Source organism: Echinops telfairi, unplaced genomic scaffold, assembly GCF_000313985.2.
Source record: "Echinops telfairi isolate 266 unplaced genomic scaffold, ASM31398v2 ScPeMD7_7424;HRSCAF=8462, whole genome shotgun sequence".
NCBI classification, from domain to species: domain Eukaryota; kingdom Metazoa; phylum Chordata; class Mammalia; order Afrosoricida; family Tenrecidae; genus Echinops; species Echinops telfairi.
Genome location: NW_022111324.1, coordinates 42709552 through 42726490, shown reverse-complemented (window position 1 = coordinate 42726490; position 16939 = coordinate 42709552). Strand labels below are relative to the sequence as shown.

The 16939-nt window shown below is 41.8% G+C and overlaps 1 protein-coding gene across 1 annotated transcript in view; it reads left to right on the top strand.

Moving 5' to 3' along the window:
* Positions 1–4169: 4169 nt before the first annotated feature.
* The window catches only part of ATP6V1G3 (ATPase H+ transporting V1 subunit G3), a 15118-nt gene continuing 2348 nt past the window's right edge, over positions 4170–16939 (top strand). The window contains exon 1 of the mRNA XM_004700072.2: positions 4170–4256. Coding sequence (XP_004700129.2) covers positions 4175–4256 — 82 coding nt within the window. The 5' untranslated portion in view covers positions 4170–4174. The remainder of the gene's footprint in view (positions 4257–16939) is intronic.

Genomic DNA, 16939 nt, shown 5'->3' with positions numbered 1-16939 from the left:
CCCAGGTCCAATGACTGCCACTTCCGCAGGCCCAAAGTGCTTCCTCTCGCAACGAAGGACCCCAGGCCTCAGTCCAAAGGCACAGGCAGCTTCAGTCACTGGGGCATCCCTTCCCAACGTGAGGTTGCTCCTCCTCATTCACCCACCATATTCATTAATAGAAATACCGTGTCTCCGCCAACATTTAGATGTTGCTCCCCTGCCCTGTCTTAACTTGACTTTCTGACAAGGTTCTCCTCCCATTCCTTTGATTTGTAGACAGCAACTCTCTGTGAGAGTAGAAATCCTCCTCATTTTCTTGTGAAGCCACTGGTAATTTCGAACTAAGACCCACTATGCTACCGGGGCTCCAAATGTCAATTAGTGTCCTTTGTTTTCATTCATCATTTTCCCCCAGAAATAATAGTTTGAAGCAATACTCTTCCTGGGTATATGAAGCTAGCAGGGTGTGGGGCAAAAATCATGGATCTTGAAGTAAGTTAAAGCCCACCATTACCACTGTGAACACTCTGACCTTGTGTCCGTCAATGAAGTCCCACTCACAGTTTTGGGGCCACTAGTCTTGCTGAACGTCCTAGTCTCTTATTGGTAAAGCCAGCGGGGTATGTGATAACAATGCGTACACACAAGGCTACGGTAGGGATGAAATGAGTTCATTTGTGAGATTATACACTATATATTGTGAAGTTGAATATTCTGATTTGGTACAGAGTTGCTATTTTTTTAAGCACTGAAAAAAAAGATTAAAAAAACCCAACCCACTGCGATCGAGTCAATTCCAACTCACTGTTCCCCTTATTATACAGTGGGAACCTGCTTCTTAAGATTTCCATGGCTGTGAATGTTATGGGAGCAGAGACTCTCATCTTTCTCCTGAGGAGAGGCTGATGAGTTTGAGTCACCAACCTTGTGGTTAGCAGCCCAAAGTTTCACCCGCAACACCACTTATTATTGTAGTTTACCAAGCATGGTGTCCTTTCCCAGGGCTTGGTCTCTCCTGATGACTTGTGAAAAGGATGTTACACATAGTATCTTTGCCTCAAAGAATGATTTCTTCCAGGACAGATTTGATTATTCTTCTGGCAGTAGTTTATTCAACATTTTCCACCAGCATTCTAATTCAAATGCATCATTTCTTCTGTGATCATTCTTATTCATTCTTAAGCTTTCATGAGGTGATTGAGAGCACCATTGCTTGGGTCAAGTACACCTTAGTCTTCAAAGTGATATTTTTGCTTTTTAATGCATCCCAAACCAAGCCAAACTCACTGTCATGGAGTCAATGCTGACTCATAGTGGCCCCCTGGGGGTTTCTGGGACTGTAACTGTTTACCCGTCAGTGGAAAGCCCAGTCTTTCTCTCAAGGAGTTGCTGGTGATTTTGAACTGCCAACCATGCACATTGCAGCCCAATATTTAACCACTACACCAGCAGGGCTCCTTTTTAACACATTAAAGAAGGGTTTGGATGGATTGTTTGTTTTTCTCAGCAGATTTGCCCAATGCAATCCATTGTTTGATTTCTTGAAAGTTGCTTCCAAGAACATTAATTGTGGGTACAAATAAAAGGAAATTGTTGGCAATTCCCTTCTTTACTGCATTTATCATGATGTTGCATGTTGCTCTAGTTATGAGGGTTTATTTTTTAACCTTGAATTATAATCCATAGTAATCTTTGATCTTCCTGAGTAAACTCATCTAGCTATCTTCACCTTCAGTCAGCAAGGTTAGGCCATCTCCTTGTTGTTAATGAGTCTTCCACTCTGATGCATGTCTCAGTTTTCTTATCAGATTATTTGCTCAGCATCCAGTGAAAGGATACAATTCTTCCCTGGTTTTAAATCCTGCAGTATTCTCTTTTTGACTAGCTGGCCCCTTGTTCTATGTACTGCTTCTATATAAGTACAATGAAATGTTCAGTTCTTTTTGTTCACAATCTATAATCTGTTATGGTCCACATGATCAAATGCTTTTTCACAGTGAATAAAACACAGATAAAGTATTCTCTGTCTTCAACCAAGACCTATCTGACATCAGCAATGATGTCCCTGCTCCCACATGCTCCTCTTCAACGTTTGGCAATTGTCTGTCAATGTACGAGTGTAACCACCTTTGAAATGTTCTCAGTAAAATTTTATATATGATACTAGCGATCTCTATCCTCTAGTTATTAAAGATATTCCAACCGATCGCCCAGGACAGGTTAAGCTTGAGGCTAATTGGAGACAGTAATCATACACCGAGGACATAATGGTTGAAAAAAGGAAATGAACCAAGGAAGCAGGCGATATATGGAGAAACCACAGGCTTTAGAAACGATGCCTTGAGGGAAGTATAACAGACACTCAGGAACAGGACAGACAATATGACATTATAAAACAACTCATGAAACTGTGCCGTGTAAACCTCAGTCATATTTCAGACCACAAATTCCGCCTCCTAAAAAACCAGTTCAACTAGTTGAAGAGACACACACAGCAAGGACACTTGGGAGCCCTCACCCAGCATTGTGCAGAATGATCGCACACCTTTTCTTAATATGCGTGAATTACTCAATATGTGAATTGTACTTTTAAAATATAATACTCTTAAAGTATAATTTTAGAATAAAACTACTTTTTAAAAAAAGAATAAAGAAGTTGTATGCGTACCCAAATGCACATGCACTCACGTAAAAGGAGGGCAGGAAAGAGCTGGTAAAAAGCTCAAGATTGGGCAAATTTCCCCAAACAGACACCTTTTCCCAAGAAACACATACCAATTCTTGACAGTCCTATGAAAACCCTGGTGCCTATGGCATCTCCCTGCAGGTCTCTCCTGCAAGTCTCTATTCTCCAACAAATGCATTTACTCAGCTTGGACTTTCTAGGGTTCTTGTTCTGTCCACGCCTGTCGCCTAGAGCAAGTTCAGGATTAGCCCTCTGGTTTGCCTTCCAACCTTTGTTCTCAAAGTGGAAATGTGTTTGCTGAGAACTGTGGTTTTTCACAGATTTACCTGTTTTGATTGTACTAGTTATTGGATTGCGTAATGAAAATGAAACACGTTGTGAAATGATTAAATGATTGTCCAGGAGGTGGCAGGAGAGAAGCTATTCCTTATGGAAAGTGAGGTTCTTATGTTCAGCTAGACAAGGGAGCCTCATTATAACCACAAAGGATTGAGCTCTAAGTGCGTTTTATAATTCGCTTTAAATACACGCACCCATATAAAGAAATTAAGCCTAGTATTTGTAGATAAGGCAATGGAGGTGTCGTTTATAAAGGCAATAAGATGGAGAATGCCAATTTAAAAATCATTTCAGAGAAAAGGCTTAAGTCACAAGTCCAAAAAAATAGCTTTTCATTTCAAATAAAATTTTCAGGTGCCTATGGAGACATTTTATGGTTCTCCACAGTGAGCAATGTTCTCATTTGTCCCATTCCTATTAGATTAAATTGAATCAAGTAAGATGCTTTTTTTCACTGTACTATCTAAGCACAATGCTCAGCACAACATTGAGTAACATAAAAGGCATGTTTAATTCATTTTAATTTAACTTTAAAATCTACAGTTTTCATTTCCCTTAATATTGCTCCTCGTGGAACTATAGCATAAAGCACAATTAGAGAACATCACATGCTCAAAAGGATTTTTTATTTCTATCACCTGAAATCTAAAAAAGAAAGGAATAAATCCTCTTTTCATTTTCTATGTTCACAGAAAGGAAAATCGCCTTCCTTGTGCAAAATATTAATAAATTTGAATCAAACAAAAAATTCAATCACTAGAAACAAAGACCTAAAACTAGTACTGCCTGCACACACGCACACACACACATCTTGTATATTGAAAAAATAAGTCGATGTTTCTTGAAAGAGTAAGCAAGTTGGCCTTCCAAAAGGTACATTACTCATTTCTTTGTAAGTGCAGCTTCCCACCCATGAAGTCTCCTCATTTCAAATGCAAAAACTGAAGTTGGTTGAAATGATCAGTTCCTCATATTAACATAACTTGTTTTTCTGGATTTCACTCTTAGGTTTTCTTGGGACCCAGCTATCTGGCCCAATCTTCAGTTCATAGCAAACAGCTGTGTTTAGAATTCCACGTTGACACAACAGTCTGAGGAATGTGGTTCGCAGCAGGTTCTTAGCTCTGTCCAGACCTCACGGAGATCATTTGGCTTGGAGCAGGAGCTATGACCAGCCAATCTCAAGGGATCCACCAGCTCCTGCAGGCCGAAAAAAGGGCCAAGGACAAGCTAGATGAAGCAAAGAAGAGTAAGTTCACCTATCTATATGATGAGGGGGTTGTCACAAAATATGTTTTAGCTGGAAGAAGGGGTGTAGTTAGCTGAGCGTGAACTTTGAACTCAGGAAGAATTCCATTCAAACCCTGATCCCACCTCACACAGGTTGAGATTTTGGGTCACTTTGTAAAAACTGCCAAGGCTCATGTTCCTTGTTGTTACAGTGATGAAGTTTCCTACTTCAGGTCCTTTTGAAGGAAGATTGACATTTTGGAGACCGGAGCTTGATGGAACCTTGGCTCTGGGACCTAGTGTTGCTCCATCTGTTTTCTCAATATTGAGCAATGGTTCAGAGGTAGATGACTTCCTGATTTAATCCAGTTACTGATGAGTGACCTTGAGCGAGTTAGACCTCTCTGCAAGCGTTGGTTTCACTTCTGTAAAACTGTGAGAGAGTCATTCACTATAGCCTCCTTCCTCTCTCGGTATGTTTCTATTTCAACATTTTGAAATATTCTTCTCTTATTCTAATTTTCCAACTTTTCAAATTTAATAATAGACGCTTGCTTACATGTGTGTGATGGCACTGTGGGTACGTGTTGAGCTACTGACCACAAGGTCCGGGTGGTTCAAATCCACCAGTTGTTCTTCTGGACAAAGATAAGCTTATCGGCAACTATGAAGACATACGGTCTCAGAACCAACAAGGGTCACTGTGAGTCAGAATGGACTTGGTGGCAGTGGGTTTGGGAGTATATAGACATACATATATACATGCACATACATATATATGTATACACACACTCACATATGATGTCTTACTGCCCTCATTAACTATATATATATACATATATATCTATATATCTCCTTACACATATTTTTCTCAAAAACCTTTGACTCCCTTCCCCTTCTCTCTGACAGTCACAACCGCCAAGTAAGTTAGGTATTAGTGTGATTTGTGTATGCAAAAATCCCAGGAATGTGCTTTGTCTAATATTTAATAAAACAAACAATAGATCATTGTTTTCCAAGTTCTGTACTTAGTACCAATATTGTTTACTCCTCACAACTCCTTTTTCAGAAGCAAGAGCTGTGCTGAAGGGAAACACTTGGGTCGGGCAGCTGACAGAGACAAGATGGAGATGTGATCAATCTCTGAGCCACTGCACTATGCAAAGTTCACATACGTGTTTTTATCAAAACTAGCACGTAGACAAGCAAACAAACAAAATTAAAACAAAAACCAGATCTACAACTCAAACTCCTGCTTCTCTGGGTCTAATTCTTATATACTTTCCCGCTCTCTTCATTCATATCAGATGATTACTTAATCTAAATTAGCGTGTCATATCACTTAAATTCTTCTGGCCTGCTTCTGCAATTAGATTCTCATGTCCAATAAGACAAGACCTGTGCCTTTAACATGTTACTTAGAAGTCTCTGGGTGAATGGAATGATATGTACAGAGTGGGAACTAATGAAAACTTAATTGCATGGATTAAATGATACTGAAGAATAGTCTGAGGGGATGCTTCAAAAATGTGTGGCATAAAAGCCATTTTCTTTTCATCCTATTTTTCCAAGAATTTTTTAGAGTCCACTCGTCCGTGGCCATGAGGGCTGGGAAATTGGAAGGAGGCACCACCTAGCTCCCTGGGGTTTCAAACTATGCATAGAATGGCTTTCCTTTCCTAGGACATCTTGATTTCCTGAATGCTCACTAATGTGTGTCCCAGCAACCACAGCGGCAACAAAAATAAAGACTCCTGTAAGAGTCAGAGAGGAGGCAAGGAAGGGGGTAAATGAGGAAGGCAAATTCACCCAAGTGGCCCATTCTTTTTCTACAGCACACCTCATGCAAATGACTTCCAGCTGGTACAGATGCAAATCCGTTCTACAGGAAATGCAACAGGCCCAAACTTGCTGGTTCAAACACCCTCCCTTTTTATTCAAATTTCTTTGACCAAGCATTAACACTTCCACAGGAAGAAAAAACCAACTTAAAAAAAAGAGATGTGATCATTGTTACCTTTGCTTCTCCACTGTGCAAAAAAACGAAATGACAGCATTCGGCGCACATTCCAGCATCTCTTGTTCCTCGAGGTTACTAGAGAAGGAACATATGGCTGGCCTTGTAAGTTGTCTGGGGTAGGAGCCACGGAGAACCACCGCGGCTTACATTTCACCGTGAAAAGAGTAGCCTGATTCTCTTCCTATGCTGTGGGCAGGCCCTCTTTTCTCAGAAGTCTGTGTGGAAAAATACGTATTGTCTCATTTGTGTACAAAACTCATTTTTTTTGTATATAGTTTACTTAAAATACTTGTGGACATTTCTTTTTCATTTACTGTGTCTTTGTTGGTAAATATTCAAACAGAATATTCAACCAGCTACAGTAAATACTCAGACTCTTAACAGATTTTGGAAAATATTTTTACTTTCAACAGCTAACCTTTGCACCCAGCTTTAGAGAAAATATCAGTCTGAACTCTTTTTCTCCAATGCATAGGCTTTGATATTGTTTTCACTGGACAGAAGCTCTGTTCCTACACAGCTAGCAGCGGCAGCAATGTGCATTTACTGGTTAAATCACAGCATCCCCTCCATTCACTTTTCAGACATCCTATGGCAAGAGATAAGTACACGTTTTCACAGTTGGTATTATGGCATTATGTTGTTTCCTGCATACCTAACTGATTTGTCTTTCATTTATTTATTCACGTCAGTTGGCATTTACTTGGAGCTTAAAGGAGCCCTAGTGGCATTGTAGGTTAAGCATTGGGCTGATAACCCAGTAGGCTATCAAAATTCCAGCCTCGTGTTCACATTGCTCAGCCATGCTCACTAACAGATGACTGGAGACCACAGAAAGTGCCCTTCCCCCCATATCCTTTCTTAGTGCTCACTCTCACTTCTTGCACAAGGAAACAGTTGGGTTGATGCTTTGAACACACGTCATTCCACAGGTGAAAACTACCATAACGATGTACATCCCACAAGAAAGAAAAAAATGTTCTGAAACTGATTGTGGTAATCATTGTACAACTCTTCTTAATATGATTGCACTAATCACTTGTGTGATACATGGATTATGTGTCAATGAAACTGTTTTAAAACAAATAAATAAAAATAATTAATTATATATATTTTAAAAATTATATACAGTCTTGGAAACCTATACTATTCTGTCCTCTAGCGTTGCTATGAGTTATTGTGAACTAAACAACAGTGGACTTGGTCCAGTTAAAGGTCACTAGGTGTTTCAAACAGTGTGCACTCAACGAACAGTGACAGTGGAAGAAAGGCCTGCCAATCTAACCTGTAAGGAGAACAACAAAGAAATCATATCAAACAGTTTACTCTGTGATACATGGGTCACCATGGGTCAACGCTTACATGAGAGAAATGGAATTGGGTAGTATTTTTAGTTGTTTGTGGTTAGGGGAGTTGGGAAGTTGGGGTGCTAGAATCATACTTCTTTAATATATACTTAACGTGAGTAAACAACATTCTCAGGGGAGATAAGAAATCTCCAAAGGTGTCCCTAAAGAGGAGAGGGAAGAATAACATGAGTGATATACCAGAAGAACCCAAGCGAACTTACAGAGACCCTGTTGGACAGACTAGAACTGCCTTTAGTCTCTGCAGGCACCAAAGACCTGGGCGTTTAAGTATTTAACCCTTGCACCGCCAGGGATCCTTATATAAAAGATATATCTATGTTATACTTACATATAATGTTATACATATATTTTCAATATGTATGTACATTCTATTTTAGTATATATATGTATACTATAATACACGAGTATAATGTAGTCATATCTATATTCTGTTTCGATATTGTTATATAACAGCCCTACCTATTTTTATGTATGCAATAGCCTTACTACTTGGTTGAAATTTGGATGGAATGTCAGCAGGTTTATACCACTTTAGCTGGTGTGGATTAGCAGCTGTTGGCCAAATAAATTGTTCTTTACTGAAAACATGAAAGTGAGTGTGAGGGTCCAAGGCAGGTTACAATTTTACAACAGAACATCAGGAGCTCCAGGTTTAGGGATTGAACAGAACCTTCAATCAAAACCAGGTTAGCAATTCAAGGTACTGTCATCAGCAAGGGGGACAGACACTTAGGTTCCCTCTGAAGGCAGTCGCATTTCTGAGAGTCATTCTTATTCCACTTACAACCATTGCATACTTCCAAAACTCCATTCTTTTGTTCACACTGGTGGGCAGTGCCCACCAACAGAACATGCCTTTGCCCCCAAATCCTTACCTAGTACTCACTGTCACTGCTCACACAAGGAGACACTCACCTGACCTACGTGGCAGGAACAGACTATCATAACATTTGTGTTTAACTCAACACTGCAAACTACATTGTAGGCTAGAGACTGAAAGACTTGATAGTATACATTTAAAATTAGAAAGTTACAAATCCAATCAAACTGGTACTTCTAAATTTCCCTAATAACTATAGACAATTTAAAGAGCCCTGTAAGTGCAGTGGGTAAAGCATTGAGCAGCTAACCCAAAGCCAGCAGTTCAAACCCACCTTGGAAAGATGAGATGGTCTACTGTCATGTAGATTAACAGCCGATGCTGTCCAATAGTCACTGTACTTCAGCCAGCTCAGAGGGAGTCGGCGTTGGGTGTACTGACAAACAAGCTCTTTGGAGATGTCCTACCACGTCACTTCTCAAGCCCTGGAACTGCTCTGCATGGCTGCAAATCCTGATCTGCCTCCGACCAGCTGTGCGACCTTGAAAAAGTGACCACTTACCCTCTGTGCCTCAGTCTCCCCAGTTTCATAATGGAGATATTAAACAGCACTCATGGAGTTGTTATGATTAGCTAAGTTTATAGATATCAACGTTATTTTTCTTCTGCGACTTAATAAAAAGAATTGATTTTTCAGGGAAGTGCAAAACAGGAGAGGCCCAATGACCTCTTATGCATTGTCTGCAGACAGGTTTTTCATTTATTTCATGGTGCATATTAAGTATTTTAAATATTTCTACAGAAAATAGGTATCACATCAACTAATATTGTAATGCAGATTATTTCTTGAGAGTATACACAATGCCAAATATCAACATTTTAAAAAATCAGCTAATCACCTATGTGCTTATATTCTGAAGGACATAAATAAGCACTTTAATTTGATAAATTTTTCACCACTCAAGTAGATATTTTGGTGCCTGGCTTTTAATAAAGTCATACAATGAAAGTTTTGTATTAGAACTTCATGGCAATGTCTTGTGCATTTTGTGAGTCTGTAAATAGCTCCTCTTTATAGCCCACAGACTAATGGGGTATTGGTAAGTATATTGGACTTTCATTTCTTTGAGTGGATATTAATAAAATAAAAGCACAGAACATTTTCACCTATTTATAGCTTTGGGTTGTCTTCAATCAAGAATCTACACAAAACTGCTCATATAATTCTTTTAATAAGTAAAATTTGAGGAGGGGGAAAGAAAAGAAAACACCAAGAAAGAGAAGGTATGGAAAGAACTAATCAAAGAAAAGTTCTTTTTTTTTAAAATCATTTTATTAGGGGCTCATTCAACTTTTATCACAATCCATACACACATCAATTGTGTAAATAACATTTGTACATTCATTGCCCTCATCATTCTCAAAACATTTGCTCTCCACTTAAGCCCCTGGCATCAGGTCCTCATTTTTGCCCCTCCCTCCCTACTCCCCCCTCCCTCATGAGCCCTTGATAATTTATAAATTATTATTTTGTCATATCTTGCCCTGTCCGATGTCTCCCTTCACCCACTTTTCTGTCGTCCATCCCCCAGGGAGAAGGTCACATGTAGATCCTTGTCATCGGTTCGCTCTTTCCAACCCACTCTCCCTCTACCCTCCCTGTTTCGCCACTCACACCACTGGTCCTGAAGGGATCATCTGCCCTGGATTTCCTGTGTTTCCAGCTCCTATCTGTACCAGTGTACATTCTCTGGTCTAGCCAGACTTGCAAGGTAGAATTCAGATCATGATAGTGGGGGGTGGAGGAAGCATTTAGGAACTGGAGGAAAGTTGTATTTTTCATTGTTGCTACATCGCATCCTGACTGGCTCATCTCCTCCCCGAGACCCCTCTGTAAGGGGATCTCCAGTGGCCTACAAATGGGCTTTGAGTCTCCACTACACACTCCCCGTTAAGACCCCAGATGCTATACTTTTGATAGCTGGGCACCATCAGCTTTCTTCGCCACATTTGCTTATGTACCCATTTGTCTTCAGCGATCGTACCATGGAGGTGAGCACACAATGATATGATTTTTTGTTCTTTGATGCCTGATAACTGATCCCTTGAGCACCTCATGATCACACAGGCTGATGTTTCCTTCCATGTGGGCTTTGTTGCTTCTGAGCTAGATGGCTGCTTGTTTACCTTCAAACTTTTAAGACCCCAGACTCTATAGCTTTTGATAGCTGGCACCATCAGCTTTCTTCACCACATTTGCTTATTCACCTGCTTTGTATTCAGCGGTTGTGTCTGGTAGGTGAGCATCATAGAATGCCAATTTAATAGAAGAAAGTATTCTTACATTGAGGGAGTACTTGAGTAGAGGCCCAATGTCCTTCTGCTATCTTAATACTGATAACTTACTACTGTTTCCAGTGTTTGTACTAATTGACCAAAATAATGGCATTCTCTGAACTAGGTAGGTTGCTCTTTTCATAACATCAGCAACCCCACCTACCACTCATCTGACACTTTGTCCTACTGTGGTGGCTTACTGTGTGGGGGCTACCGTGATGGGAAAGTATACCACAATGGTAGGATGCCAACAGTACCTTAGAGTCCCAGCACTTTGGAAAGCAAAGGGTCCAAGAGAAGCAGTTCCCAGTGTCTCTCACCCTTTTACAAAAGATCACAGCCCCAAGGAGGTGTCATCAGGCTGCTACTTGATTGACCTGTTGGACTATGCCCCTAGCTTCATACAGATACCATCAAGTTGACATGAAACTGCCACAGTCACCATGAGTTGGAGCTAACTCCATAGCAACTGGCAACAACTCTTCCTATTAGCTAAGATTGCATCATCACATCTCTAATCCTAGGAATTCAAATTGGCCTCCTGCTGATGACGCCCAACTTGCTATTTCCAACCCCAGATGCCTTGCTGATCTCTGGATTCACAGGAAGATCAGCTGTCTCTACTAGAAAGTTGAATGTTGTCATTGTTGTTAGGTTCTCACATCCAGTCAGTTCTTAGTCACGGTGACCCTATGTCCAACAGAGAGAAACACTGCCCAGCCGAGTGTCTTCACACTGTTGTTCCGTTGGAGTTCATTGTTGCAGTCGCTGTGACAATCCATCTCCTTTGAGGGGCTTCCTCTTTTTGTTTTCCTTCTACTTTACCAAGCACGGTGTCCTTTTCCCAGGACTGATCTCTTCTGATACATGATCTCTCCAAAGTACCTGAAATGAAATCTCACCACCCTTCCTTCTGAGGAACATTCTGACTGTACTTCATCTAAGACATCTAGTTGTCCTTCTGGCATTCCGTGGTACTTTCAATATTCTTCATCAGGTGTGCCTGACCCAAGCCATGATAGTTTTCTTTTCCACATAATCAAATGAAAGTTGGACACTGGATAAGGAAGACCAGAGAAGAATTAATCCATTTCAATTATGGTGTTGGTGAAGAATATGGGGGAGTTTAATTAATCACAATTAAACTGCATTCATAACTTCCCTTACCATCCCCACCATCCTCCGCCAAATATGTGACGTCTTCATTGATGGATACATTTCTGCCTCTTACATCTGTCTGTTCAGCTTTGCCTTCAAAATGTATGAGGAGGCTTCCTAAAGTTTATGGAAAAATGGGACTAAAACATATTGGAAATGTCTCATGAAAATTTTCAAAGCTCCTGCATATAATCACTTCGATAAAACTGCTGTTGCTTAATTATTTGTCGCTTGTCATTGACATTTCTTTTTCTGGTCTACTGTAATAGATTTCAAATGAACTTTCTGCTTCTTCTCCAGTCTACTCTCACCATGGCAACCATAGAAATCCCTTCAAATCACAGGTAGAATGTGTCTCACCTTTGCTAAAATTAGCAACTCAAGGACAAAACCCTTACCATGCCCTATTATAGCGGTTCTCAACCTATAGGTCGCAACCCCTTTGGGGGTCAAACGACCCTTCCACAGGGGTCACCTGATTCATAACAGTAACAAAATTACAGTTATGAAGTAGCAACGAAAATAATTGTCCTTGTATGAACTGTATGAAAGGGCTGCAGCATTAGGAAGGTTGCCCTATGAGATCTATATGAACTGGCTTCACGGTTACCCCTCAGGTATCATCTCTTAATATTTAACCACCACCGAGGTATATTTATTGCACCTGGAGCATGCCTAATTCGCTCCTACCTCAGGACCTTTGAACCTGCTGTCCCCTGTCCTTGGAACATGCCACCCTCTCTGATAAATGCATGGCTAGTTGTCTTGCTTCCTTCATATCTTTGCTTATCTGTCATTTTATCTGAGAGTCTCCCACTGGCTTACCTAGATTAGCCTCCATCACTTTATTATTCATCATATTACCTGTCCTCATTTGCCATCTGACTCACTCACTATCTATTTTTTGTTTATATCTCCTCCCACTGGAATGGAAGTTCCAGGAGAGGAGAGATTGTGTCTGGTTTGGGTTTTCCCAGCTCTATCTACAGGTCAAAGGAGCATAATGTGGAAACATGGCTGCCGATTGAAAGGTCAGCAGTTGGCACTAACTGAGGGAGGAAGAAAGATATGGCCATGTTCTTCCATAAGGATTACAGACTTGGTATCACATTGGGAAGTTCGACTCCGTCCTACAGTGTTACTATGAGTGAAAATTGACAGGGTCAAAGTGGATTTGTTTTGGCTTTTATTGTTCCTGTTATTCTGGGTTTGAGATAGTGTGGTTTATACTCGACATCCAGTTATATTGGCTGTTTAATTAAATGCCTTATTGATCAGTAGCATCCTCTTGGAATGTTCTTTTTCCTCTTTGAGTTCCCTCAACTCTCTGACTGAGGAGCCCCATTGGTGTCGTGGTTACTCATTGGGCTGCTAACTGCAAGGTCAGCAGTTTGAAACCACCAGTGGCTCCACAGGAGAAAGAAGGGGCTTTATACTCCCCCAGAGAGTTAGAGTCTTAGAAACCCACGGGGGCAGTTCTACCCTGTCCTGTAGAGTTGCTATGAGTCTGAATCAACTTGATGGTAGGATGTTCCTCTCTGGGCCTCTTTGTAAGCCTTCCCTTCCTTTTATCACCTGGGGGGGTTGTTAGTGCCCTCGGTGTAATCACCTCGGTTGGCACCCTTGTCTCCTTGCTCCATGCATGTTCCCTTTATTTCAGTCTATTGCTTTAATGGTCACATACATAAAACCTGAGGACTGACACCCCGGTCCCCATCTCCATCTCAGGCTTTTCTCCTGGATGTCCTGCTGTTCATTGGCTGTCTCCAGGAGGCATTCTCAAAAGTCTACAAACTCACTCGTTGTCTTTCTTCCTAACAAAATGCTCCCAGCTATTGGGCTTCTTTTCCTATTAATGATGAAAATGGTCACTAGTCTTTGCCAAGTATTTCATATTCTTTCTAACCATCTGACTTGTTGCAGTAAGTTATTCAATCTCTTTTATCAGCAAGAGAACTCAGGTTCAGGAAACAGCAACAACAACACAATGCTTTTCATTTCTTATGGCAGTTGTGCCTGGTACAGAATTCTAAGGATGGCCAATGGTTTGCTCTCGGCTACTCACTTAAAGGTTGATAGTTTGGAACCACCCAGTGATGCTGTGGAAGCAAGACCTGCCTACCTGATTCTGTCAATACCCGTGCCAAGAAAACTCTATAGAGATATTTTGTAGCCCACAGACTTACAATAAGGCAAAACCGACTCAATGGGTTCAGTTTGGTTTTTCTGAGATGACTAAGGGGAAATTCTATCTTTGCAAACAAGCAAACAAAAACCTTCCAGAGCAAATTCATCTACATAAGCATCAAAATAAGGTTCTCTATGTCTCAAAGGTCCGCTTTCATCTTGGCCATTCTCGTCCAGAAAAACAGGAACATTCCCACTCAGCACTGACTCCTTGGACTCCCACACAGAGTTCACCTTTAACCATCCCAAGTGGAATTTGTAGTCATCCTTTCCTCTCAAGTCACCTGGAATCCAAACCTAACATCTCCTCCCTACCCTTCATTCTCCACCAGACACCCGATGGAGTATATCTCAATAATGGTTTTCTAAATGGAGGCAATGTCGGCACAGCAAGCCAGATGCATGCCACAAAGGGACGTGGCTTTATTAAAGATGGAATTGTTCACAAAGCATCCTGAAAAACATCTTAGAAAGAATGGCCTTGCTTATTTTTCAATACCCATCACCGTAGCTCTCCTGCCTAAGTCTACTCAGCTCAATCAGGACTTTCTCAGGAGGGTCCCTAATCTCCTCAGAAACCTCAGGCTCCTTCTCTGTGTATATATCTCAGTCCTGTTTGCCCTATTAACATATGATGACTAAGGGAAACACAGGTATCCCAAAATCTTCTTGGGGATCTTCCTAAGTGTTGTGATTTTCAACTGTCACGGGACAAATAAAATCGAGGCTCTGTCCCATTATCTTCTACGGATTTTGTGTGTGCTTCCCAATGTTCCTCTTGGAAACTGAAGCACCATGGACACATTTCAAACTGCTCTGTATTTATGCCATTCGGGGGCAAAGGTCGAGGCCTATATATTTTTTCTATGTTTTCTTGTTAGCTCTATGCACAGTATGTAGTCCAAACTGAAAAACCAAATTCACTGCCAGCAAGTCAATTCCAACTCATAGCGACCATATAGGACAGAATAGAACTGCCCCTGCAGGTTTCTGAGACTGTAAATCTTTGCAAGAACAGAAAACTCATCCTTCTTCCAAGGAGCAGCTAGCTGGTGGATTCAAATCGCTGCTCCATGTGGGGTGCACTACGCCCCAGGGCTCCTGTGGAGTATGTGGTAGGAGTCCAATAAATGCTGAAGGAATCATGGACAAAAACAGCACTTTCTTTCCCCACTCTGCAGTCCCTGTTTTAGCAAGATTTCACTTGGAAATCACAGCGCATAAGATGTCCCCATGTTTGAAACCAGCGTTTTTCTCTGCTAAGCCTGCGTGTCCTTGTAACTTTGGAACTACGCAAAGTTCGATTGTCATCTCGGGTATCGGGGGACTGTCCTACATAATCACTCCCTCTGCTTTCTACAGGGTCCTGGCGATGCAGTGGTTATGCATTAGGCTGCTAACTACCAAGTCAGCAGTTTGAAACCACCAACTGCTCTGTTAAGGAAAGCTGCAGGCTTGGGCTCCTGTAAAGAGCTGCAGTGGGGGAGGTCCACAAGGGCAACTCGACCTTGTCCTCTAGGCTCTATGAGTGGGAATCAATTCCATGGCACTGAGTTTTATGTTTTCCACAGAAGGTACTAAGCAATAAGGATGTGAATTCCTTGTGGTTGATGATGTTCACAGCAGCTATGTTTTTGGTGCTTAAAAAGAAAGTGGTATAATTGCAAATTGTTGCAACTCTTCCTATGCAGGCAGGGTCAGGAGCCAGAGGGCTGGGGCATGCATTTTTGCTTCATGTCATGTAGTAGAACAAGGGGGCTTCACACTGCAGTTTCTTCCACTGGATGAAACCGGCTGGAGCAAGCACATGCAGCCGCTCACACCGTGGCAGCCGCTGAGTCTGTCCGGAAAATTGCTAAGCCAGCAGCGATTTCCCTGTGGCGTTCCTATTTAATTGAATGAGAGCCAGCAGGTGACTGGTGCCAGGGCGGGAATCACAGGCCCACTCTGGGTCTGTCGCCCTCTGATGGAGGAATAAGACACAGACTCCCGGAGGAGCGCTCCATTCAGCTCAGGGGCGGGGCACACATAGCTTCCTGCGCGCCCCCCCTGGCTTATTTTTTGTTTATATGCTACAGCGTCCTAATTTTGAAACTAACATGTTAGGCGATGAAGATAGGGGGAAGATAATGATTCATGAGATTTATTTTATGAAATAGGTATGCATACTCTGAACTCAAGATTTCTAAGGAAACACATACATTTTCAATATATTTTACACCCCGGTGTTAATGATGGGAGATGATAGGCAAGCGAGCTAGGTGGGGATCAAGAGGTAGTTCCCCCATCAACGTGTCATCGATCCTGCACACAGAACATTTCCTTGAAGTTCACAAACGGGTTATGACTGCAGAGAACTGAGGATTTGGGAAAGGTAAATTCGGCTGCTACTTCTCCACGAAGGTTCCAGAATCAGAAGGCCGTTACACCGTAGCAGATCCCGGTTAAAGAGAATAGCAACTACAGCGGTTCCCACCGGGGCCACGCTGACTCAGAGCCCTCGTGCGTGTCAGCCAGAACCAGACGTCAGAGGGTCATCGATCCCTGCAGAGATTGCCAGGCGTCTTCCAAAGTGCCTCTGGCCGGTGGCAACCTCCAACTTGCACTGCGAGGAGCCTAGTGCCCAAACCCTTTGCACCATTCAGGGGCTCCAAGGAGATTCAGCCTCTCTGTAAGCCCAAGTAGAACTGCTCCGTGGAGTTTGCTTAGCCCCGGGAATGCAGGGATTGCACGTTGGGCCGCTAACCGCAAGGTCAGCAGTTTGAAACCTCTGGTGGTTCTGCAGGAGAAAGACGAGGCTTTCTGCTACC